Source organism: Trichechus manatus, unplaced genomic scaffold (assembly GCF_000243295.1).
Source record: "Trichechus manatus latirostris isolate Lorelei unplaced genomic scaffold, TriManLat1.0 scaffold00004, whole genome shotgun sequence".
In the NCBI taxonomy this organism is placed as follows: domain Eukaryota; kingdom Metazoa; phylum Chordata; class Mammalia; order Sirenia; family Trichechidae; genus Trichechus; species Trichechus manatus.
The window spans coordinates 13,785,255-13,812,840 of record NW_004443940.1 but is presented as its reverse complement, the minus strand read 5'-3'; the positions used below and the strand labels follow the sequence as shown (position 1 = coordinate 13,812,840).

General features: G+C 39.9%; 1 protein-coding gene across 1 annotated transcript in view; it reads left to right on the top strand.

Moving 5' to 3' along the window:
* Positions 1-27,586, top strand: part of ANTXR1 (ANTXR cell adhesion molecule 1) — a 268,269-nt gene that overhangs the window by 21,280 nt on the left and 219,403 nt on the right. The window contains exons 2-3 of the mRNA XM_004369248.1: positions 13,506-13,577; positions 22,382-22,453. Coding sequence (XP_004369305.1) covers positions 13,506-13,577; positions 22,382-22,453 — 144 coding nt within the window. The remainder of the gene's footprint in view (positions 1-13,505; positions 13,578-22,381; positions 22,454-27,586) is intronic.

The following is a 27,586-nucleotide window of genomic DNA, read 5'->3' as shown; positions in this document are numbered from 1 at the left end:
TTTCTGGACTCTCAATTCTATTCCATTTGTCTATGTGTCTATTGTTATACCAGTACCAAGCTCTTTTTATTACTGTAGCTGTATAATACTTTTTAAAATCAGAAGTGTGAGTCCTCCTACTTTGTTCATCTCTTTTACCATTCCTTTAGCTATTTGGGGCCTCTTGCCATTCCATATGAAGTTGAAGATTGGTTTTTACATTTCTGTAAACAAGGCTATTGGCCAGTATAATTATTAATAGCTTCCCCTTTTACTCTCAAGAGAGTCCCAGTTTGGATGTTAAATTATATGGCCATCCTGATTATTAACTATCATAAAAGACAAATCAAAGGTATAAAAGGGGAGAGGACTGAAAGCCAAACTGAGAAGCAGGAGAAATCCCTCGTACACTTTGCTCTATTCAAATGGCAACCAATTCATTGATTAAAGTGCCCCCAATTTTAAGACTTTCCTGGTATCCCTACTCCCAGATTTCCATAACACTTTGTGGAAATGCTCTATAACTTCTCACTGCCCTAGCACCTAACACCATGAATTGTAATTGTACATTTCCTGACCCCTCCATGGGGAGGCAGTGTTTCATAGTGGTTAAAACAGCTTTAAATGCCACAAAGGGGACTGTAGAGCATGGTATTGAAGAGCATGGATTCTAGGGCTAGACCACCTGAGATCAAATCTCAACCCCACCACTTACTGGCTTTGTGCCTTTAAGCAAGTTGCATAACCTCTCTGTTAACTCAGTTTCCTGATCTGTAAAAAGGGGATAATAATAGTATCTATCACATAGGATTATTGTTAGCATTAAATGAATTAACACATATAAAGTGCTCAGAATAGAACTGGTCACTTAGGAAGTACTGAGTAAATGTTAAGTATTATTATTAAGGAGCCCTAGTGGCATAGTGGTTAAGAGCTCGGCGGCTAACCAAAAGGTCAGCAGTTCAAATCCACCAGCTGCTCCTTGGAAACCCTAGGAGTTCTACTCTGTCCTCTAGGGACACAATGAGTCAGAATCGACTCGACAGCAATGGGTTTATTATTATTAAATGGCAGTGAATGTAAAATGTTCAGCACAGTGCCTATTGTTCAGTAAGTATTTAATAAATTATCAAGTGTTGTAATTATTACCCTATAGATTCAAAACTACTTACCAGGCATTCAAATATCTGTTTGCAGAATCCATATATAGCATACTCTAAATAGGTCCAGCAGGATGAGAACTGAGAAAAGGACATATGCTTTAGCAGAAAGAAAGGCATTGGTGACATTTGGAAGTGCTGTTTGGGGGCATCATAGGTGCAGAAACTAAAATTTAATGAGCTCAGGGGCTTATTGGGAGGTGAGAAAGTAATTTTGTTTATGCCTTCTGAAAAAGAAGCTGAGCATACACACCCAGCTGCTCCCTCACCCCTTTCTCTCACTCTTATCTAAAACTGTCTCACCCCTAAAAAGAGAGAGTCATAAGGAGGTGTCTAGGAAACCTGCAGCAGGTTCAGGGACTTAGGATGGGTGACAGTGACAAAAAGGTAAGAAATTCTGGTAGAAACAAAAGTCATGAACTGAGTTTGAAGGAAGTCAGATAGGGCCTACTATCAACTATGCTGCCAAGTTCTAAAAACATGTAGAGGAAGATTCTCGAAGAGCCCCACGAGCAATCCCAAATCTGAAAGTGAGAGTTGAAGTCAAGGGTGGGACATGAGAGAAATGAGAACTATCCTCATGGAGCCCTGTTGCCATTGTGCATATAAGCATTATACAGAATCAGTCACTGGGTCATCAAAGGGGAAATTAAGCCACAAAAGAGAGAGCCCATCTTCATGACAGTAATTCTGTCCAAAGGTAATGAGCCTTCCCATAAATCCTTGGTTTCCAAGGAAATGGCAAATTCTGTCTTTGATTATGTAAAACTTCTCTGATGCAACAGAGATCAGAAATGAGGCCAGGTACAGCACAATGCAAACTTGGCACAGAGACCAGGCCAAGATAAACCCTGCATATGGAAAGCTAAAGTTGGTGTAAAGCAAGCAAACAAACCTTGTAAGGATGAAATCGCTTTGTGGAAAATGACCAGGGTCTAATCCATTCCCCACTCTCCATTATTGATGGAACAATAACATAAGCTTACTTTATCTATTAAGACTCAGTTATCTTTCCCTAGATGAAGAGACACTTACAAGCATAAGAAGTTGCAAAACAGTAAAAAAAAAAATAGTATTTGGGAAGCAAATACTAGGCCCAGATACACCTTACCACATTCAAGGATGAAAATAGGATTTACAAATTTTTTGCAATGTAAAATAAGTGAATAAACAAAATTCTTTAGGTGAAAGAAGAACATATCTATGGAAAGTACTTTCAACAGGAGAAGAGGTCAATGTTAGCGCCAGGTGTTTTATGTTTTCGATGAAATTAAATAAAAAAGAACTTTGTGAAACAAGGGATAAAATATAGAATGATATGACAAGGGGGCTTGAACAGTTAAGGAAGTACAAAACAATCTGGACAAATTTTATAGTCATGTGAGAAGCAGCAAAGAGCAGAACTGACAATGCAGAAAACGAAATAAATGATGAGGACATATTTGAGAACTTATCACAGTTTGAAGAGGAAAATACAGATAGATAAAGTGATGAAAGAGAAGATGATGAATGTGAGTGACAAAAACAGATATCCAAAATACCAGATAATTTGGGTTGCTAAAGAATAGTCTAGAAGAAATATTTAAAGATTTAATAGAACTTTTCTGATTTAAGGCAACCTGAAAATGCAGATTGTATAGGTTCTTAAGCAACAATCAAAGTTAATTAATTCATTAAAAAAGACTAATACTTAGATATTTCCTGGTGAAAATGTTTAATTTCAAGAACAAAAGAAGAATTTTATAAAAGAGACGAAAGCATAGGTTACCTACAAAGGCTCTGCAACATTAAGTGAGGAAGAAATTTCATGGATAAAATTTATAACCTAAAAGGTTATACCTGGCCAAGATGTCATTTGCACGTGAAGAAAATAGAAAGACATTTTCAGATGGATACAGATTTTTCTGAGAAGGGAAGTAGGGATAATTTTCTTCAGGAAATTAATCAAAAAATGAGTCAGGGTTTAAAAATACTTTAAAATATAGTAATTATGTAAAAAACTGACAGTGACAATTGAAGCCATTTAAATAAACATGTAAGTCTAATTGGTATTCTCAATAGATGATACTGCATCAACAAACAAGAGCAGTTTGTCATGAGAAAGGAATAAACTGAAAATAAGGAATTTTGGAGAGAAAATATGGTATTTTGGAATATTCAAATCCATTGGAAGCAATGACTACTACATGCAATATTGCAGAAATTATATTCAGTTCATCTAAAGACATATTTGAGAAACTTTCCCAGAACTCAAGCAGAAAGAATATAGAGATTAAAATAATGAGATAAGAGACAAGTGATACCAAGGCTAGGAACTGGCTATTCAACATATATACAATAAGAATTCTAGGAAGAAAGAAGAGAATATAAGAGAGACAGTAATAAAAGATTATTTCTGAGCTGCAGGAAGATTGGAGTCTTCAGATCTAGAGGATTTACCAAATATTGGGTAAATTAATTTTCTAAAAGGATCCACAATTTAGACAATGTTAGATAAATTCTTAAGATCTAAGAATAAATAGAAAAGTCTACATTCTTACAAAACTGAAAAAATAGGCTTTCCCAAAAAATTTTTTAAAAATGAGACTCAGTGACATTTAATCTTTTTTATCTGAAGCATTAAATGCGCAAAAAAACTCAAAAATTATAGTCTTGAGTGAAAATAAAATGTGATTCTTAAATTTCTTAACCAGGTTTTCTCAGACCTGCAAAAATTCAAAATGTGTACCATCCACACACCATTACTGGAAAAACTGGCTTGAAAATTTTGGCGTCAAAATGGGAAACGTATTTGAAATCAAGTATGAGAAAAAGACACGGTATAAAGGAAAGGGAAGTAAGTAACGGCACCAGAAAAGTTAGTAAATCATGTTATCAGTGAAGCTATGTAGCGAAATTGGAAACTTTAAGAATGGATTCTCAAAAGAGAAAATGAAAAATTTAAACAAATAATAATCTGAAACTCAAATTCCAAATTATGCAACCCAAATCTGGGATATAAGAGAAGCTCATGGATACTATTTCATTACTGATATTGATAGAGAAATATAACTTCAAAGATTTTTAAAAATCCAAAACATTTAAAGAAATAATTATAAATGTATTTCCACAGGATTGTTCATACTGCATTCACATGTACAAGAAAATATAGTTTATTTTTAGTTCCCAAACTTCTCTTTTCCTAGACACAAGTCCACCTACTGGGTAGTAAGAGGGGGGAATGTCCCTAAATTTTGAACCCAAGTGGTAATAATAGTACAAAGTGGTAATTTTGTAAAATCTCTTTAGGTAAAATGCTTAGTCTTTTAGATCTTGCCCTGCACCCATAGAATCTGAGTATTTGAAGGGATTAATTTATCCTTGGGAGAAGGTCCTTTGGTCTTGGGCCAGTTGGTTTCATGGAAAATTCTATCAAATCTTCAAGGAACAGAAAATATCAATGCTAGTTAAACTCTTGCAGAAAACAGAAAAAGATGGAGAGTTTCCCAATTCATTTTAGGAAGCTAGCGTATATGTGATATTGGTATTTACCAAAGATAACATGTTCATATGCAAAATTTCTAACCAACTTTTGAATAAAAACTTTAAATCCTAAATTAAACATCATTAAAACAAAACATACAGTGTGATAGAAGAAGAATATACCAAGACTAGGTAGAATATATCCTAGGAATACAAGTGCTTCAATGTTTAGGATATGTATTATAACTCTCACTTATTTTGATCTCAGAAGATAAAAAGCATAGTTAGCAGAATCTGAAAAGACATCTCTCTCTGAATACTTCAGAGTTCAAAGGATATAGACGATATGAATAATAATTAATGAGATTGATTTAGTAAGTGTATTTTGAACACTATACCCCACAGAGAATAAACTTTCCTTTCAAATGCCAATGAAATATTTATTAAGTCACAAAGAATGCCTCAATATATATCCCAAGGCACAATTTTTCCAGTCCACATTCTCATCAATAAATAACAGGAAATGAATAACAAAAGTATGCTAAAACTTCAGCTACCAGAAGAAATATAAATTTTTATACTATCTTGTCATGGGGACGACATGACAATGAATATAGGAATCAGTAAAAACAAGAGGTTGGCAAAATATGACTAGTGGCCTGCTCTGTAAGTAAAGTTTTATTGGAACACAGCCATGTGCATTTGTTAGTATACTGCCTATGGCTGCTTTCACACTACAATGGCAGAGTTGAGTTGTTTCCAGAGATTATACAGCCCACAGAGCCCTGATGGTACAGTAGTTAAGAGTTTGGCTGCTTACCAAAAGGTCAGCAGTTCGAACGACCCGCCGCTCCTTGGAAACCCTATGAGGCAGTTCTACCCTGTCCTATAGGGTCGCTATGAGTCAGAATTGACTCGACAGCAGTGGGTTTGATCCTTTACAGAAAATGTTTGCTGCTCCTTAGACTAAGAAAACATTTGCACCCCAATAGAAAATGGACAAAGAATATTGATACTAGGACTGGCTTCTTGAGGGTGCAGCCTGTGTCCAGGGCCTGCACTTAGATTGACCCCATACTTGGTTTGATACTCTGCTGTCACTATCTCTAAATCTTAATAATTTTTGAACAAAAGATCCTATGTTGTTATTTTGCGCTGAGCCCTGACAATGGTGTAGCCGGTCCTGATTGATACTCAATACTTTTAAAAGGAAGAAAATCAAATGAACATTAACTATGAAAAAAACAATGCATGTGACTTATAATTATGGTGAGACTTCTGCTGGAATACTTTGGACACATCGTCAGGAAAGACCAATCAGTAGAAAAGGACATCCTGTTTGGTAGAGGGTCAGCAAAAAATGAGGGGAACTCTTACTGATATGGATTGACACAGTAGCCACAACAATGCGCAAAGTCATACTAACAATCATGAAGATGGCCCCGGACGGGGCAACGCTTAGTTCTGTTATACGTGAGGTCACCGTGAGTTGGCCTGTACTTGATGGCATCTAACAACAACAATAAATAAAAACTATAATGAAAACCCATTTTCATTTATGAAACCTGCAAATATTTTGAGAAAGGGAAAATTCCAAGGGTTGGTGAAGGACAAGAAAACCAGCACTATGTACCTTGCTCCTGGAAGTTTAATAATCATGGTGGTGTGAATTGAATAAGGCTTCCACTGTGTGCAGCGCCAGCATTGCATTCCAAGCAGGACACTTCACACCTTAAAAACATTATTGGATTTAAATCCTCAAAATCAGATTTAGGAGATAGGTATTATTATCCCCATTTCATAAAGGAGGAAGCCAAAGTGTAAGAAAGTGAAACATCTTGGCCAAATGTCATTCTAGAAAGTGGAAGAATGTGAGCTTGAACCCATGTCAGCCACCAAGTCCATGCTCACAACCACAGATCTAACCAGCCACAAGAGTCAGTTGATCCCACATTTTTGGTGGACAGTTTGGTCATAGCTATCAAAAGTCTTAGAATTTTTTATAAACTTTAACCCAGAAAGTCTACTCCTAGGAATTTAAAAGAAATACTGCAATCGCAAATATATATCTCAAGGTAGGAAAAATTAGTCTCAGTATACTCAGATACATAAAAACAAATGTAACTCTGCGAAGCTGGTTTGCTCATTGTCACGAGACCCTCCCTGCATGGCACAGGTGTATTGGGGGTAGGGTGAGGAGGAGAGACAACTTTCTTCCAAGCTGGAAATCTTAGCCCAATGCAAGAATTTAAACAGTCACTGCATTTTAGCCTTTGGGGTTTTGCTGGCACCGCCCCCTGTCCACCGCCACAGTTCTTTTGGGGTTTTGCTGGCACCGCCCCCGTCCACCGCCACAGTTCTTTTGTTCATGTATCTGCGTGTTTGAGGGAGGCTTATTGTGTCTTTGTGGCACACGAATGAAGGGGACCTCAGATCGACACAGTGTCCTCTGACTTTCCTGGCAGCCACAGAAACCTCCCTGACCTGGTCATGGTCACTTGGCCAGCATTCCCAATTCTCATTGGTAACCTTGGCCAGTGCGCCAGGAGTCTCAATTATCATGGAGAGGGCCCAGTGGTGAGCTCTGGCTCTTGATGGAGATCCCTCGGAGACCCTGCCCACCCTCAACCCACCCTGTGTAGGGAGTCCACCCTGCATCCCGCCCCTCAACAAGATAAACCCAGGCTGGCGTGCTGGCTCTCAACTGCATCACATTCTAAACCACTGCCACCAGGCTGGCAGGTTCTGGCCCCATCCATTCCCAAAGGAACCAAGAGTGGCTCAAGAAAGCTAAACTCCGGCCCTTCCTCTGCTCAAGCACGCTGCACAGCCTGGCTTACCTTGATATGGGGCAGTATGCAGGATGATGGCTTCCCTGAGACCCAAACATGAGTCTTCCACTCTTGGTAACTCTAGAGGACCAAGCAGAGATGGGGATCCGCATATACCCCCTGCTGCACCTCCTCCCTCTTTTCTTTTCATACTCTCAGGTATCAGAGGGAAGGGCTGAGTGTTCTAGTCCTCTGTCATGCCTCTGGGCCCTAAGGCGCAGATTTCTTCAGCAACTGACACAAGGGGAGAGTCTATCTTCCTCATATTGCTGTCTGAACCCTCCAAGTCTGGTTCTGGAACTGCTAAAGGAATTTAGAAAATCTCTTTTTGACAAAGCCTTACTTTCAAACCTGTTATCCTGCTGCAGAATCATGTCTTAAATTTCAAATATTAAATCTTTTTCCCCCTTTTTGCATCACTGCTGGAAGAAGTTAATCCCCACCCTCTGCTGTAAACCCTGGCAGATGTATGTCTTGGACTGACTCAGGATGTGTTAGGTCATGTCTGTGCAGAGGCCAAAGAGAAAAGCAAAGTTAAATTTTCAAAATATTACTCTCATTACGTCTATAAAGATACTGTTACAAGAATGTCAGTCATAATGCTGTTATAATAGTGAAAAAATGAAAGCAGTCCTGTGTAGGAAAAGGAATTACACCAATAACAAAGTATCTATAAAGTGGAGCAAGTGTAGACATTACAAGTGATGCCGTAGAAGATTATTTAATGAAATGAAAAATTATTTATAACTTAGTATTAGGTGAAAAGAGCAGGGACCATATCCTATAAATATGCAAATCATATATACTGGGAAAAAGTCTGAAAATAGAGTCACTGCAGTGTGAACAATAGTGATCTCTGAGATGTGAAACGATGGGTGATTTTTATTTCTTCCTTTTACTGTGCCCCCACCCCACTACATTTTCAACAATGAACAATGTTGCTTTTGTAATACAATATTTTCAAGTCCCCTTCTTTGGTGCCCTCATTCCGATTCACTTCCGTCCAAGTAATAAAACCCACAGCCAATCTTACTCAAGTGATGTCGGCCCATCCCCTTTTTATCTTTCTGGGGGGTGCCAAGTGGCTATTGTAGCCTCCTCTCTCTGAATCCAGAGAGTGTGAGAAATGGAGCCACAGTTGTGTGTTTCAATTATGGGAAATATTTCCAGGGTAACTAATCAGTGGAGTCCCTGGGTGGTGCAAATGGTTAAGGGACTTGGCTGCTAACTGAAAGCTTGGAAGTTTGACTCCACCCAGAGGTACCTTGGAAGAAAGGCCGGGCAATCTACTTCCAAAAAATCAGCCAACTCTACGGAGCACAGTTCTACCCTGACACACATGGGGTTGCCGTGAGTTGGAGTTGACTCAATGGCAACTGGTTTTTGTTTTTGAAACTAACCAATGGTCTCTTTTCTAAAACAAAAACACCAACAATTTTGTGTTGAATTTGTATTAAAATTACCAATAATTGATATCAGAAAATGCTTTTAGGCTTTTCCTGCTCTGTGTGTGTGGTGTGTGTGCATGTATGTGTGGTGGAGGAGCACAGATGGAAGGGTAGATATTTTGCTACAAAATCATTTTGGTCATAACCTACAAGAAAAAATATACTTACTTCTTGATGCAGTACACATATAATACACAAAATTGGCTGAAAGTTTCGTGTAACATTACTTCCTGTTACTGTAAGCAATATGTTCTGATTTTTATATTCTGGTTTTTTTTAATGTTGGCATTATCCCATCCAGCTAATTTCCCAAATCACTAGTGGATTGCATTCTACAACTTAAAAATCATTTTATAGCCATCAGTTAGATTGACTAAAAGAAGAATTTGTCACTAATCAGTGGGTTTGGGACAGGGCATCCAGGGCTGGAGTCTCCACAACACAGACTGAGTAGGATGGGTCACACCATACTCAAAGTACAGTGCTCAGCAGCTTGGTTTGGGTCTGGACAGGTGTCTGAAGAAGTTGGTGTAGAGGCAAGAGTCAGGGTCAACTTTTGAGAGCCGGAGGGATGCTTGACTGTGATCCCATTCAGTAATAGGGGGACAAGGGCTGAAGATCTCAGCCAGGCTTAGGGCTCCAGCCAGTTAGGGTGCAGTGTGAGGCCAGGAAGAGCTCCTGGGTAGTACAAATGATTAACGAGCTGGGACTGGTGGTCACTTCTGAAAAATCAGCTGTTGAAAACCCTATGGGGCACAGTTCTACTCTGACACACACGGGCCATCATGAGTTGGAATTGACTCAACAGCATCTGGTTCAAGAGGTGAGACTAGGAGGGAGGACAGGAAGGCTAATGAAGGAGCTAAGGAGAGGAGGGAGGGGCACAAGAATGTGGGGCCTTCGACAGCAGAACTAATTGCAGTTCCCACTTGCTGGCGCTTGAGCAGCTGAGCACAGCCGTATCCTCCCAGGATTGGCTGGGGACCTGGGTGGATCACTAAGGACATCAGTGACTTCAGCCGGGTGGGGCAAAGGAAAAGCAGGAACTGATAGTTTTATCATTTCCATCCTTAGAGCTACTCTCCTCTTCCAGAATTAAAAGATTCCTGGCTGATGGCTCCAACTGAGAGCTCTCTTCTGCCCTGTCATTATATTCTAACCCTTGTGCAAGAAAAGGGGGCCACTTAAACTCAATTTGGCCAGCTCGATTCTTTCTGACTCTGGTTGTGTGTGTGGCTAATGGAAAGAGCCTGTGTTTTCTAAGGAGTTTAACCACAGGGAAGTTTGGAGACTCACATAAACACAAAAGAATGTATTTCAGAAAACAAATCAGAATGTGATTCAAAGTTCTTACTTTGCTCCTACTCTTTGCGTGTTGGACCCTTAGAGGTGATTGAGCAGTAATGTGAGGGCAAATGCGAGGTTGTTTGCAAAATCCCTCCTGGAAACACGCAGTGAATGCAATGAAAGAAAATCTCTTGACTTCTTACCATGTTCCAGAAACTGAAGCAGGCACAGGAAAAACAAATAAGAAAGAAGAAATTCTGGAGCTGCCTCTGGCAGTTCTCTTCTGCGACTAGTAGTGAGGACTGGTGGCTTTGTCTCCTCATGGTCTAGTGAACCTTTCTCCAAAGCCAAGTCACAGAAGATGGTGTGAGAGGACATTGACTCTGATTTTGAGTGGACCCAGGTGTACTGGGAGACAGTGGTAGTTCGGTGGTAGAATTCTCTCCTTCCATGCAGGAGACCCGGGTTTGATTCCCAGCCAGTGTACCTCACCTGCAAGGTATATCGTCAGTGTCTGTCAGCGGAGGCTTGTGTGTTGCTATGATGCTGAACAGGTTTCGGTGGGAGCTCCCAGACTAAGAAGAACTGGGAAGAAAGGTCTAAAGTTCTACTTCCAAAAATTAGCCAGTGAAAACCATATGAATCACAATGGTCCAATGGCACAGGACCAGCATCATTTTGTACTGTTGTGTATGAGGTCTCCGTGAGCTGGGGGAGCTGACTTGGCCACTAACAATAACAACAAGTTATTGAATTGCTCTTCAAGCAGAGAATTCTATAGGACTTTCTTCAAGCAGAATTCCTGGGAGACTACTTGAATTCCAAATTTTGCTGAGATTTTTACTCGTGGTACAGAGGCACAAAATCCCAAGAGGGACCTGAACCCTCCACACTGTCCTGATGTCAAGCTGGTCCATCGATGACTTCAGGGCCTAGAATTGCATTTGAGATAGGATTTAATTGACCCAAATATTAGGGCCCTTTCCCATTGACTAATTTCTAGAGCTGGGCACAACAACTCTCTCTAAGTATAGTTTGCCCAGAAATTGCATATTAAAAGCAATTCTGGAGAAACAAGTCTACAACAGAGTCCAGAACTATTTATATTTGGGCTTAGAAGGAGTTTTTATTTCTGTCTTGGAGCTTGGATAGCAATGTTTGTGTGAGCCTCACTGCCTGAAGATAACATAGGACTCCATAGGTAGGACTTAAGGCCATTGATTTTTAAACAGGAGTCCCTGGGTAGTACAAACGATTAAGTGCTCGACTACTAGCCAAAAGGTTGGTGGTTTGAGCCCACTCAGAGGCACCTCAGAAGACAGGCCTGGTAATCTGCTTCCAAAAGGTCACAGCCTTGAAAACCCTATGGAGCAGTTCTGCTCTGCACACATGACGTCGCCATGAGTCAGAATCGACTCACAACAACAGCTTTTAAACAGACTGGCATGATAAATGAGGTATTTTACACAATTCAGATTGGAGAGAAGCTGGAATTGGATCAGCTCTCTGTCAGTTCCCCAACGAACAACCTGCTTCTCCTGGCTGTGACCAGGAGTCCACTTAAGTCCTCAGGGTTAAGAGGAAGTCTAGGGTCTGAACATGGACTCTCCACCCTGGGTCGGCTATTCTGGAAATAGCCACTGGGGCAGTTTCCAAACTAGGGCATCAGTTCACAAGGCAGAGAGCTGGTGAGACATGTATGTTTTGACAGCAAGTCCAAATTGCATATCTGTTCCTGTGGGGGATGGGCAGGAGCCTGGCTTAAGTTCCACTGAGTATTTTTGTGGATGAGGTATTTAGGATTCAGGGAGAGGAAGGCCAGGCGTGGCTGACGGGTGGTAAGGCAGGGAGAAGACCTGGCACCAGGTAAGCAGGCCTCCTGCCCCTGGGAACTTGGGTTCAGTACCCGTACTGAAACCAGTAAGCAGCTGCCACAGAACTCAAGACCTTTTTTTTTCTTTTGCAAGGGGTAGCTTATCTTGTAATGGGACAGAGCTTCCATGTGTGGTGGGTTAAGAAGGCACAGTAATCAGGACTAGGAGGATTCAAAGGTGCGGGTCGACAACCCTATATTCTCCTGCTTCTGTAGTAACTAAGGCCTCTTGGAGTTTCAGGTAACCCAGAGAAGACAAAACCAGTTTAGTTCTCAGAATATTAGGAGGCTATGTTAACCTTAAAGAAACCTTGGTGGCGCAGTAGTTAAGTGCTCAGCTGCTAACCGAAAGGTCAGCAGTTCAAACCCACCAGCTGCTCCACAGGAGAAAGATGTGGCAGTTTGCTTCTGTAAAGATATATAGCCTTGGAAACCCTATGGGGCAGTTCTGCTGTGTCCTACAAGGTCGCCATAAGTTGGAATTGACTCAATGGCAACGGGTTTGGATGTTAACCTTCAATGCTTGAGGAAGCAGGCTATGTACCTCTCAGGTGTGACTCAGAGGGGTATATTTGGGTCAAAGCTTATATAACTGGATAAAGAATGATCATTTATAAATATGAAACCACAAACCCCACAGTGGCAGGGCAACTATCAGCACAGGTAGGGTAGGAGAAACAAGCTTGTAAATGTCTTCTTGCCTCCTGTTTTGTCTTAGATGTCTCATTTTATTTTCTTCTTGAAAAAACTTGACATCTGTGAAACCCAGCACCTGCTCATTAGCAAGAAAGTGTCCAGATGGATCTAGACTTTTCTCAACACCCGAGGATATTTTTTAGATCTCTCCCCTAAATTGAACATCAACAAACTAGATAAGTACCAAAATCGTATAAATTTTGCATGTCAGTCATGCAGAGGAATAGTAAAAATGAAGTGTTTTAAAGCAAAAGAAAGTGTGAATTATCAGGGCTGTGACATTTCAGAAGCAGATTGCCAGGCCTTTCTTCCAAGGTGCCCCTGGGTGGATTTGAACTGCGAACCTTTCAGCTAGTAGCCAAGTGCTTAACAATTTGTGCCACCCAGGGGCTCCTTTTGGGGCATCTCGTTTGTGTTAATTTCATTTAAATGAATTGGCATAGTTTTTTTTTCCCTAATCAGGGGAATAATATAAATAGCACAAAAATAACTGTTACTATAAGATTTGGGGCTAATCTGTGAATCTATTTGTGTGCAGGGTGGGGAGAAAGAGAGGTGAAATGGGAGCAGTTCTTTAACAAAAATTTTAAGAACTCTATCAAAAAGTCTAAACACCCTTTCAAATAATTTCCCAAGTTGTAGAAACTTCAGGTACTGCATCCAGTTAATGGATTGGCAAGATGCAAAATAATAGACTGTGAAGAGAAATAATATAAGGTAAAGACTTATGAATAACTGAGTTCCGCAACATCTGCTTTTGTTTTTCTAGATCAGGAAGTGTGCTGCACCACTGGAATGAAATCTATTACTTTGTGGAGCAGTTGGCTCATAAATTCATCAGGTGAGAAACACAGTTTACTTGTTTCGCTTCTAGCTCTCTGTATGAGTAAAAGCAGATCGTGTTTGCTCTTCTGCTAATTACTAGCTACTTTGGGGATTTTTTTTTTTTTTTTTTTTGACAAAAGTGGACTCTCAGAACTTGGACCAGAAACTATTTACTTTGTTTTACTTTTTGCCACGTATTAGAGGAAATTTTGGCCTTATGTTTTCAGGAGGAGCCAGGTTTGGTTATAAAGCCAAAATTGTAACTTTCGCCTTCCCTTGTTGAAGAATATGTTCTTGTAAAAGGATCATTTTAACATGTTTCTTTCACAGTGTGTCACTGTGGGGCGATTGGCACATTCTAGCTGGACTATGTGCAAGGTGACCAACTTGCCCCGGTTTGCCCAGGTCTTTCCTGGTTTTAGCATGGACAGTCCCATGTCCTGGGAAATTCCTCAGTTCCAGAGAAGCCAGGACTTTTGTCCATGACTATCCTGATTCTGGCACTGCAAGTCTCGCACCCCAGGGACCTCCTCAGTCCTGAGTAAACCGGACAGTTGGTCACCTTAGCTTTGTGACATATCTGGTACAATGGACACCCATTAGTAAGGGAAAGGAAGTCATTTCACCCTCCCTGTGTGAAACTGCTAAGGGATAGCATGGCTGTGACAGCCTTCATGATGTGCTTGGAGCAAACCATTGATGTCTTTAGTAAAATTGGTCTGATCATCACACATTCTAACGCAGCTCCACTCCTTATTGGACGGCCTCCATAGAGTCTTTCAGACAATATGAGTAACCATGAACTTCTGCTTTGAATAAGGTTCCTTATCTCAGAATACAGGTTGTCCTCTGGCTCAGAGTAATGATAAATGTGTTCCCTTCAAATTCAGTTACTGGTCTGAACACATACCTGCTGGCCTGATTGGAGGGAAGGGTCAGAGGACGTCCTCTCTGCAAAACCAAAACTTGGAAGCTTCAGCAGGAAGCAACTGTACTCAGATATTGGAGAAAACAGACGCTGAGGAGTGAGGGAAGATAAAATACCTAGAAAGGAGAGGAACAAACATATGAGTGGTATTAAAAAAATACTTAAGAGAATCGTAGAAACTTAGAATTGAAAGGAACGACTTCCGAGCCTAAGAGGCATTCACTAACCCTCAATTTGAATTGCTCTGCTGAGAAACTACTGCTTTTTGAGGCAAACAGTTTAATTGTTGGACAGCTCCAGTTTTCAGAAAAGTCTTTCGCCTTTGATCCAGAATGTCTTTTCCTGCACTCTTGTCCATTGGTGTTTTGGAGTGATGTAAAACTCTGCCTCTAGATGCTTGACAATGTCTGCTATGTCTCCACATGCTCTTCATGTCTTGATTTCCCTCCAAAGCAGGGAAATCTAGTGGAAAAGTCTTTGAAGTTGGGCAGATGTGGGTTTGAATCCAAGCTCCATTGTGCAACCATAGGCAATTTAGTTGCCTTGGCTGAACCTGCGTTTACACGTAAGGATTATAAGAGAAAACATGTGTAAAACAAATAGCCCAGTGTCTGGCTTAGAGTAGACACTTAGCAATTCTTCCCAGTTCCTTCAGTAATTCCAGACCCTACACTAGCTGGTTGGAGGTGAAAGAAAACTAAGAGAACACCTAGTCCAAACTCCTCATTTTATAGATGAACAAACTAAAGACGAGAGAAGGTGGGGCCAAGATGGCGGAGTAGTCAGATGCTTCCTGTGGTCCCTCTTACAACAAAGACCCAAAAAAACAAGTGACAATTATATATGACAATATATATATGACAATCTAGGAGCCCTGAACATCAAAGGCAAAGTTGAGGAATCAGACTGAGTGGCAGGGGGAGGGAGAGATGGTTCAGAAGTAGTGAGGAGTTACCAGACCTGACCCGGTGGGAACCGGCACCCTGCAGGCTGGATCGGCTGGTGTGCACGGTCATGCAAGCAGTGACACTCGGGACAGATTTTCCACATCAGGAGAGACCGAGCAGCACAGAGTCTACTCAAGCCTCCAGAACCAGTGAAAAGCAGCTATCAACTGGCAAAAGATAAGTACATACGTCTAACCTACCACGCAGATCAAAAAACACCCCAGTTGGGAAGAACCTCTCTCCCATTTACCCACCCTCTCCCTGCTCTGCACCAGGTCCCTGGGCTGGCTTCAGTGATTGCTGCTTCCCTGGGCCGGAAGTAGGACTTGTCATGCGCCCTGAGCCATTCTCCCGGCCTTGGAGAGGGAACAAATTAACACATAGGAAAATATAATCTGCCAGCTCCCCTAAGCCGGGAACTCAGGGTAGGCACAGCTCCTTTGCCTAAGCACAGACATAAGGGGTCCATGGAATTTGAATGGCTTTTACCCCTGCATAGACCAGTGTGGGCCCATTTCAACAGCGTACGCCCTCATTTGCACAGGGTATATACCTGAAGTTTAACTTCAGCTGTATCAGCTATATGATGGAGTGGTAGGTTCATGACATTTGACACCACTCTGCCCATTAAGCAAGGTCCTCACTTACCTGCATCAGGGGCCTGAGGAATGATGGCTCCACCCACGCCACTTAGCCGCCCGTGACAGGGGTCCAAGAATAAGTAGTGCCTCCCAGTCCTTACAGCCAACAGCAATGGGTGCCCATAGTCCAGCTGCAAAACCCACCCACCTATGTGCTCTAGGGAACAGGAACACGCTTTCCTCCCAGAAACTCAGGGGCAGCCGTCAGCCCCCTGCCTTGCTCAGTGTGTGACCCCTTACTGCAGCCAGATACCTGTGTCTACTCCAATCACCCCTGCTCAAATAGGACTGTAGGTGAGAGCCGGGACCACACACTTGGTGACTGACTACCTGGACACCTGACCTGAATCCATACAAGAAAAGTAAAACGGACTCCTGGGCTCAAATACTTAGTAACAGATCTAACCACCAGGTGAAAGGACATCAGAGCTTCAAAGGTGCCAATAATCAAACTAGCTCACATGAGCAGCCTATTTGGGCATATCAAAACAAAACAAAACAAGAAGCTAGGACACAGTAAGCAAACATAAAATAAATAAATATAATAACTCGGACACAACAGTCAGTATCAAATCACATAAACAGGCAGACCATGATGGCTTCAGCAAGCTCCCAAAACAAAGAATCAAGAAATCTTCCAGAGGAAGAGAACTTCTTGGAATTACCGGGGGTAGAATACAATAGACTAATATGCAGAACTCTTCAAGATATCAGGAAGGAGATCAGGCAAAATGCAGAACAAGCCAAGAAACACACAGACAAAGCAATAGAGGAACGTAAGAAGATTATAGAAGAACAGAATGACAAATTTAACAGGCTGCAAGAATGCATAGAGAGACAGCAAACAGAAATCCAGAAGATTAACAATAAAATTTCAGAATTAGACAACACAGTAGAGAGTCATAGGAGCAGAATTGAGGCAATGCAAGTCAGAATTAGTGAGATTGAAGATGAAGCACTTGACCCCAACTTATCTGAGGAAAAATCAGATAAAAGAATTTTAAATAATGAAGAACCCTAAGAATTATGTGGGACTCTATTGTGAGGAATAACATACTAGTGATTGGAGTACCAGAACAGGGAGGGATAATAGAAAATACAGAGAGAATTGTTGAAGATTTGTTGGCAGAAAACTTCCCTGATATCATGGAAGTTGAGAAGATACCTATCCAAGATGCTTATCTAACCCCACATAAGGTAGATCCCAAAAGAAAGTCACCAAGGCATATTATAATCAAACTTGCCAATACTAAAGATAAAGAGAAAATTTTAAGAGAGGCTAAGGATAAATGAAAACTCATCTACCAAGGAGAGTCAAAAAGACTAAGCTCGGACTACTCAGCAGAAACCATGCAGGCAAGAAGGTAATGGGATGACATATATAAAGCCTTGAAGAAAAAAAATTGCCAGCCAAGAATTATACATCCAGCAAAACTGTCTCTCAAATATGATGGCAAAATTAGGGCATTTCCAGATAAACATAAGTTTAGGGAATTTCAAAAACTGAACCAAAATTACAGGAAATACTAAAGGGAGTCCTTCGGTTAGAAAATCAATAATATCAGATAACAACCCAGACTAGAACACAGGACAGAGCAATCAGGTATTAACCCAGACAGGGAAGTCACAAAAATAAATCAAAGCTAAAACACTGAAAATAGGGAAACAGAGATGTCAATATGTAAAAGATGACAATATTAAAACAAAAGAGAGAGACTAAAAAATGTAGTCATAGATCTTTCATATGGAGAGAAAGTCAAGGCAATATATAGAAATAAAAGATTGGTTAAAACTTAATAAAATAGGGGTAAATATTAAGGTAACCACAAAGGAAACTAACAGTCCTACACATCAAAATAAAAAACAAGAAAAACATAAAAACTCAGCAAATACAAAACCAACAACAATGAAGGAGATGAAAAGAAAATACATAAAGAAAAACGACTCAGCACAGAAAATTAAGTGGAACAAAGAAACCGTCAACAACACACACAAAAAAAAGACAACAAAATGACAACACTAAACACATACCTATCAATAATTACGCTGACTGTAAATAGACTAAATGTACCAATAGACAGAGAGTGGCAAAATGGATTAAAAAAACCACGATCTGTCTATATGCTGCCTGCAAGAGACACATCTTAGACTTAAAGACACAAACAAACTAAAACTCAAAGGATGGAAAAAAATATATCAAGCAAACAACACTCAAAAAAGAGCAGGAGTGGCAACATTAATCTCTGATGAAATAGACTTTAACATAAAATCCACCACAAAGGATAAGGAAGGACACTATATAATGATTAAAGGGTCAATCCACCAGTAGGACATAACCATAATAAATATTTGCGCACCCAACGACAGGGCTCCAAAACACATAAAACAAACTCTAACAGCATTGAAAAGAGAGATAGATAGCTCCACGATAATAGTAGATTTCAACACGCCACTTTCTGTGAAAGACAGAACATCCAGAAAGAGGCTCAGTAAAGACATGGAAGATCTAAATTCCATAATCAACCAACTTGATCTCATAAACATATTCAGAACACTTCATCCAACAGCAGCCAAGTATACTTTTCTTCCAATGCACATGGAACATTCTCCAAAATAGACCACATATCAGGCCATAAAGCAAGCCTTAACAGAATCCAAAGCATTGAAATATTACAAAGCGTCTTTTCTGACCATAAAGCCATAAAAGTAGATATCAATAACATAAAAAGCAAGGAAAAAAATCAAACACATGGAAACTGAACAACACCTTGCTCAAAAACTACTGGGTTATAGAAGAACTTAAGGATGGAATAAAGAAATTCACAGAATCAAATGAGAATGAAAACACATCCTATCAGAACCTTTGGGACACAGCAAAAGCAGTGCTCAGAAGTCAATGTATAGCAATAAATGCGCACATCCAAAAAGAAGAAAGGGCCAAAATCAAAACATTAACACTACAACTCAAAGAAACATAAAGAGAGCAGCGGAAGACGCCCTTGGGCACAAGAAGAAAGCAAATAATAAAAATCAGAGCAGAATTAAATGAAATAGAAAACAGGAAAACAATTGAAAGAGTTAACAAGACCAAAGCTGGTTCTTTGAAAAGATCAACAAAATCGATAAATCATTGGCCAAACTGCAAAAGAAAAACAGGAAAGGAAGCAATGTGAAAAAAAAAAAAAATTAAACTTTAAATGAGTGAAGATTTAGTAGCAAAGGGAAAAGGAGGTTTAAAGGATTATGTTAAAAAAAAAAAAAAAAGAAGAAGAAGAAGAAGAAAGAAACCAAGGACCAGGGAGGTTGAAATGGCTTAATCCAGACCATAGGGCGCATTCCTCTGGTGGTCTCTTCTGGTCCTTGTTGTCTATGGGCATCCTCAGAGTGTAGCACCAACACATTACCATCATGTAAACTCCATGAGACAGGGGCTGTATTTTGTTGACTGCTGCAGCCCAAGTGCCCATAATAGTGCCTGACAATAGTACATGCTCAATCAATATTTCTGAATAAATAAATGGTTATTTATTCATTTTAATAAACAGTTCAGGTAGGTGATACTGCAGGGGGAAAGGAAGAGTGGTTGATGCCATACAAATATATCATTTTTAAGTTCAGTGGGATTCTTGAAATTTCAAGTCCTTTTGTTTGTCTTTATTCTGACTTCTTCTCATTTTCCTAATAGAGATTCTAATTCGTCACTACTTTCTTCAAGCTCCCAACCTCACACCCATGCCTCTTAGCAAAGGACCTCACCTCCTACTTCACCAAGAACTCGGAGAGTAGCAGGCAAGAGTGATTACTTCGAGTTCTCATCCAACTCCTAAAAGTTGCATGCATGACCTTGTCATCAGTTTTTGAGATCCAAGTGCCACCCCCAATTAAGGCCACCCTCTCTAATTTAGTCTCATTTTATCCCATTGTCTCCATTCTCCTCCAGGAATTTGTTTCTGTCTTATATTTTCCTCTGCCTTTCCCCTGGCTCCTTCCCCCACAGTCTGCAGACATAAACTAGTCACTCCTGCCCCTTGTCCCAAAAAAACAATGACAATGACTCTCCTTGATCATGTCTTTCTGTAGATACCACCCTATTTCTTTACTGATTTCTCACACAAGTGCCTTTAAAGATTCACTGTCTTCATATCATTACTTCTAATTCATTCCTTAACCTACTGCCATCTAACCTTCATCCTCACCCTCCATTGTCTTCATATCCTTACTTCTGATTCATTCCATAACCTACTGCCATCTGACCTTCATCCCCACCCTCCACCTTCCTGCTCGGCCCTTACGTGGTGTCCTAGTGGACAAATCCATTGAGCACCTTGCAGTCTTTATTCTACTGCAGAGAGTAGCTTCGTTTGATTCAGACTTGTCTCTTCTTGAGATTCTCTCCTTCGCTGGCTCTTGCGACGGCTAGCTCCTGCTTCTCCTTCCATCTCACTGACCTTAGCCAGTCCTGTAAATAAATGTGGGTGTTGATTCTGTATTAGGCTCACTTCCCTTCTCACTGTTGACACTTCTCTGAACATCAGTATGCTGATAAGTCCCAAATTCTGTCTCCAGCCCAGACTCATATATGCCTAGTTGCCTCGTGGAGACCTACATTTCCCACATTTCAAATTTTATTCTTCCCAGAGCTAAACTCAATTTAAGGGAGTATAATATAGTGGTTAAGGGCTCAAATTCTAGAATGAGAATGCTTGGTTTCAAGCCCCTGCCCACCAGTCTCCTACTAGGTGACCTTGGCAAAATTATCTTTCAGGGTCTCGATATTTTTCTGTGGAAAATAGGAATAATAGTAGTACTGACCTCATAAAGTTGAGTGAGATTGAGTGAGATATTATCTCATATTGAGTGAGATAATACATGTAAATCACTGAGAATAGCGTCTGGCACATAGTAAGTACTCAGTAAGATTGGCCATTATTATTCTCATCATTATGATTATCATGATTGTTATCATTATCATTTAAAACATGGTGTCCTGCTGCCACAGCACTGGTGAGGTGGTAGCAGGCAGCATGGTGTCATGGAAAGAGAAATGAGATCAGTTTCAAGAGATCAGAGCTCAGTTCACCAGCTATTGCTTGAGCTCTTGAGCTCCTACCAAGAATTAAACACCATGCTAAGGGTTTTCAAAGATGAGTCAAACACATGATAATGAATGTAGGTTTTATCCTGGAGGCAATAGGGGTTATAGCAGAGAAGTGACAAGATCTGATCTGTATTTGTATCTGTCTTACAATTTATATTTTGGCTGCAGTGTGAAGAATGAATTGGAGCAAGGAATGATGATAGGCAAAGACACCAGTTGGGAAACAATTGTAGTGGGCAGGAGATCAAGGACAAGGTCCTAAGCTAAGAGATGAAAACAAAAGGGGAGCAGGTTTGAGAAACATTTTGGGACTTGGGAATGATAAGTTTTGGAGCCAGATCAGGTGTGAGGGTTATTGCAATGTGAAGAAATAGGCTAATGCTATCAGGAATGAACCAGCTGCCCACCCAGAGAGAGCCCCACAAGATGGCATTCCACTGGTGAATCCACTACAGTCTGACAGTCCATCCTGCAGAGTGAGAAACATGTTTGGCTCTCAGCTGAGAGTTGTTCTGTCTCCTAGAGTGTGAACTTTATGTTGACAAATCTCCTGGACACTGATATATAAAAACCAGGCCAATTTATTCATTAATTATGATAAGTGTAAACACCAAGTGGAATAGATGATCTTGTGGCTGATCAGCACATTCTCTCCTTTGAGGATAATCTCCTCGGGAAGCCAAGTAAAAATTAAAAGTTGGTGGTGATCCTATTTTCCGAGCAAAGGAAGCTCATTACATGATCTTAATGGCTGATGGCATCACGCTGTAAATGCCTGAGACATTCTCTTCATTATACGATACACCAGTCTACCTATGGAGACACTGTCAAATTTTGTCTATCAGTATCCTCCTTTTTGTAGACACCATGCAGATGTTTCCACTCCTAGAGACACACTTCTTCAAACAGAGCACAGGACAGTGATGAATTTAAGCTTTCTTATTTGTAATCAACACTTACTGGCCAACGATGTCAAGTCAGAATCAGATTCCAGGAAGACAAAGCGGATCTTCTCTTTGGTCTACAGCTTTAAGTCTTCTGCTGGCTAAATACTTGAGACACCAGCTTTGAAGTCCTCCTTTCCATTCGAGATCCTCAGCTCTGGCAGCCATGATATAAAGAGAAGAACAAGTCAGAAGCCTGGAAAGGAATGCCATTCCACAATGTCATTCTGTCTGCTCTAATGGAGTTTCTTTTCCTTTCCAGCCCACAGCTAAGAATGTCCTTTATTGTCTTTTCTACTCGAGGAACAACATTAATGAAGCTAACAGAAGACAGGTAAGGATGCTCCCCATCCTTGTCATTAAAAAGTCCATCTCTTCCTGAATTTTTTTTTCATGAAAATATGCACAAAACATGGACCCATTCAACAATTTTTACATGTACAATTCAATGACAATGGTTACATACTACATATTGTGTCACTGTTCTTACTATCTCTGCCCATATTGTTTCACCACCATTAACTTAGACTCTCTGCCCCTTAAGGTTCTCATCTGTGCTCTAAAGTTACTGTTGTCAATTTCATGTCATATAGATAATTTTTTAAAACGGCACAATTCTCAAGGCAGATATTAATTGAACTGATCTGTTTAGTTTAAAGATGACTGTGGTATAGTTTCAGTTCAAGGTTTAAAAGTTGTTTTAGGCAATAGATTTGGGGATTCCTCCAGTCTCAGTGTATATAGTAAGTCTAGCTTTCATAAAAATTTAAGTTCTCTTTCACATTTTTCCTCCTTTTGATCAAGCTCCATCTATTGGTCCTTGATCAAAATGTTCAGTCCTGATAGCCGGGCACCATCATTTCTTCTGGTCTCATGGCAAAGGAGATAATAGTTCATGGAGAAAATTAGACCTGCAGTCCATTTCCTTCTCCAGTTTCTGGGTCTCCTTCGTCCTCTGTTGCTCCAGGTAAATAGAGACCAATAGTGTCTTGGGTGGCCATTCACAAGCTTTTAAGATGCCAGGCACTACTCACTGAGCTTCTTCCTGGGTAGTTTTGAGTTTTGTGCCTTGGTGCCAGCTTTGACCTGTCAGTCATTTAAATTTAATAGTTCCCTCTTTTAACTTAAGCCTTGAACTTTGTAAATTTGCCCATTTACTCTATGACAACTTTTGGTAGAAGTCCCTCATGTTGGTGAAATTTTGTAAATGACTAAATTAAGATAAATCTTACATTTGATTGGTGACAGCCTGTTAACTTGAAGAAAAATGTTAGCAACCAAAATTCTTGTGGGTTATATTTTCTTGTATTTAAATTAGATTTATTATATGGGTTAAAATTTCAGACATAAGTGCACTGTCAGAGAGATAAGAATGTGAAATAGTATCATGCATAATTACCAAGGAAGGAACTAGAAAGGAAGGGTTTATGGTACCATGAAATAAAAGGACATTTGAATCGGGTATGGAAAAATGTTCTTGACATAGAAGGATTAGTCCTTGCTTAACAAAAATATTATTTTGGGCTTCACGACATTTTACTTGCAGATGAAAACTAGCAATAACAGAGACTTGTCATTTATTCATAGGATGATATACTGGGGAGTGGAGATGGCATTTTTCCTACGTTAATGACACTTTGTCCACTATGTTTAAAAAGTGATATGGTCCACAAGCGCCCATGAGGGACACCTGTGGGGCTATGGGCATGGTTTTCTTTTAGTTTATCCTGGTTTAACTTTGCTGAGCTTCTAGAAGCTATAAATTTATGTCCTTCGTGAAATTTGAGGAGTTTATAGCCATTATTTTTCTTTTTTCTTTTTCTTGCACCAATCATTTCTTCTCTCCTTCTGGGACTCCAGCGACACAAATGTTAGATCTTTTGATACTTTTCCAAATGTCCCTGAAGTTCTGTTCATTTTTAAAACTTTTATTCCCTCTTCTTCAGATTAGATCATTTCTTTTGGTCTATGTTCGAGTTCATTAGCTCTTTCATCTGTCATCTCATTCTGCTGTTGAGATCATCCCCTGAGTTTTTTATTGCAAATTTTAAAAATTCAGTTTTTTAGTTCTAATATTTCCATTTGGTTCTTTTTAAAGTTTTTATTTCTCTACTGGGAACTTCTATCTTTTCATTCATTTCAAGTGTGTTTACCTTTACCTCATAAAGCCTAGTTATTATAGCCGCTATAAAGTCTTTTTCTGATAATTTTAATGTCTGAAGATTGGCATCTTAATTGTCTTTTCCATTGTTAACATTTTCTAAGTGTTTTGTCTGTCAAATAATTTTCTATTATATCCTGGTTATTTTGAATATTATGTTGTTTAGATTCTAGGACGTGTTCAGATCTCTGGAGAATGTTGATCTTTTTTTTTTTTTTTTTTTGCTTTAGTAGGCAATCACCCTGGTTAGATTCAGACCAGAAGTTCTATCTGTCCTTCTGTAGGTGGTGGTTTCAATGTTACTTCAGTTTTCAAAGCTTTTGCTGAGCTGCTTTGGGTCTGCCCTGCATATGTGCAGCTCAGTGATGAGTCTGGGATTTACACAGCTTCATATAAAGGTCCCCTTCTCTAGCTCTCTCCTCTCCAGGGGTCCCCACACACTACCTGGCCCACAGAGGCCCCCTTTTCAGGTCCTCTAGCAAGAAAAACGGGGTTTCTCGGAGTTTTGACCACCCACACCGCTGCCATGCAGTTCTCCACTGAGGCAAAGCCAGGAGTGACACAAGAGAATTAAAATGAGGACTCTTCCCACGTTCTTTGAACTACAGAAGCCCCCTTTCCCAGTTGCATGGGGGTTTTCTTGGAGTTTTAGATGAGCTCCAAGTCTATTGCCATGTGACCAGGGCCCACCTTAAGTTAAAGCCATGAGAGAAAAGAGGGGAAAAAAATTCCTGGAAACTCAAGCTTGTATGAGTCTCTTCGCCAGGTTTCGACTCTCCTCCCCAATCCACCTGCTTTGTTTATTTCTCAGAGTCCTCAGGTAGTTGCTTTTTTATTTTGTCGAGAGTTTTTTGTTGTAATCAGCAGGGGAGATAAGCAGTAGTGAGCTTACTCCATCTTGGCTGCTGTTACTTCAGTTTTACAGATAAAGACACTGAGGTATAGATAATTTAGATAATTTACTAAGGTCAAATAACTAGTAAATGGCAGAACCAGTATTCTGATTCTGAATTCTGGGTTCTGCCCAACTCATGTGCTTTGCATTATGTTGTGTTGTTGTTTCAAGATTACTTAGCATCATCAGTTTGCCAAACAATTAACTGTAACAAATTTTACAGGTCACTTCATCAGCGTGATAGAGTGCCTGATGTTAATTTAAATACTATTAGAATAAATTATTTCAGTGTTAGCTATGGTTCCCTGCAAACTCCAAGGATAGTCTTATTCCTGACCTTAATTGAAACACTTCAAATATTTCATCATTTGGAAATGACATCATGTCAAAGAAGGCCAGCTAGTTCTTTAAAAGAGATCAAGAGTAGGAGTAGATGTTCAATTTAATCAAATAGATTTTTGGTATCTATTAAGACAGTCGTATTTTTTTCTTTGATCTGCTAATCCACCGAATGCATTAAAAACATTTTTTTAATATTCAATTATTCTTGAATTTTTAGTCACACTTATGTTATATTATTCTTTCAGTGTAGATCTGAATTGCTGAACTCTATGTTCTATATTTTATTCATAAATTTAGCATTGATATTCATAATTGTATTTGGGCTACCATTGTCCTTTTTATGACTACTTTTACTTAGAATTTTTTTTTGGGGGGTGCAAATATCTGTTTATTGTTTTAGCAAGTGGGCTTGTAAAATAAAGAGGGATATAAGGCAGTAAATGGGGAGTGCTGCAATACTGAAAGATGGTGGAAAGATGTATATAATACTTATTGAAGCTACTTAATTCACTGTAATTGCTTTTTGAGAAGAAAAATAGTCCATGATTGATAAATTTTAAGACCTCACTGTTAATATTTTTTTAATTGTGCTTTAAGTGAAAGTTTATAGTTTAAGTCAGTTTCTCATACAAAAATTTATACACACTTTGCTATGTGACCCTAGCTGCTCTCCCTATAATGTGATAGCACACTCCTCCTTTCCACCCCGGATTTCCCGTGTCCGTTCAACCAGCTCCTGTCCTTTTTTACCTTCTCATCTTGCCTCTGGATAGGAGTTGCCCATTTAGTCTCATGTATCTACTTGAGCTAACAAGCACTTTCTTCACGAGTATCAGTTTATGTCCCATAGTCCAGTCTAATCTTTGTCTGAAGTGTTGGCTTCGGGAACGGTTTTAGTTTCGGGCTAACAGAGAGTCCGGTGGCCATGTCTTCCAAGGTCCCTCCAATCTCAGTCAGACCATTAAGTCTGGTTGTTTTACTAGAATTTGAGTGCTGCACCCCACTTTTCTCCTGTTCCATCAGGGACTGTCTGTTGTGTTCCCTGTCAGGGTGGTCATTGGTGGTAGCCGGGCAGCATCTAGTTCTTCTGGTCTCAGGCTGATGGATTCTCTGGTTTATGTGGCCCTTTCTGTCTCTTGGGCTAATATTTTCCTTATGTCTTTTGTGTTCTTCATTCTCCTTTGCTCCAGGTGGATTGGGACCAATTGATGTATCTTAGATAGCCACTCGCTAGCTTTTAAGACCTCAGACACCACTTCCCAAAGTGGGATGCAGAATATTTTCATAATAAATTTTGTTATGCCAATTGACCTAGAAGTCCCCTGAAACCATGGTCCCCAGACCTCCGCCCCTGCTACTCTGTCCCTCAAAGTGTTAGTTGTATTCAGAAAACTTTTTAGCTTTTGGTTTAGTCCAGTTGTGCTGACCTCCCCTGTAGTGTGTATTTTCCTTCTTTTAACCTAAGATAATTCTTGTCTACTCTCTAGTTAGTGAATACCCTTCTCCCTCCCTCCCCACCCTCATAACCATCAAAAAATGTTTTCTTCTGTGTTTAAACCTTTTCTTGAGTTCTTATAATAGTGGTCTCATACAATATTTGTCCTTTTTCAACTGACTAATTTCACTCAGCATAATGCCTTCCAGATTTATCCATGTTATAAGATGTTTCACAGATTCATCATTGTTCTTTATTGTATAGTATTCCATTGTGTGAATATACCATAATTTGTTTATCCATTCATCTGTTGATGGGCACCTAGGTTGTTTTCATCCTTTTACTATCATGAACAGTGCTTCAATGAACATGGGTGTGCGTAAATCTATTCGTGTGATGGCTCTTATTTCTCTAGGATATATTCCAAGGAGTGAGATTGCTGGATTGTATGGTACTTCTATTTCTAGCTTTTTAAGGAAGCGCCAAATCAATTTCCAAACTGGTTGTACCATTTTACATTCCCACCAGCAGTATGTAAGTGTTCCAGTCTCTCCACAACCTCTCCAACATTTATTATTTTGTGTTTTTTGGATTAATGCTAGCCTTGTTGGGGTGAGATGGTATCTCATTGTAG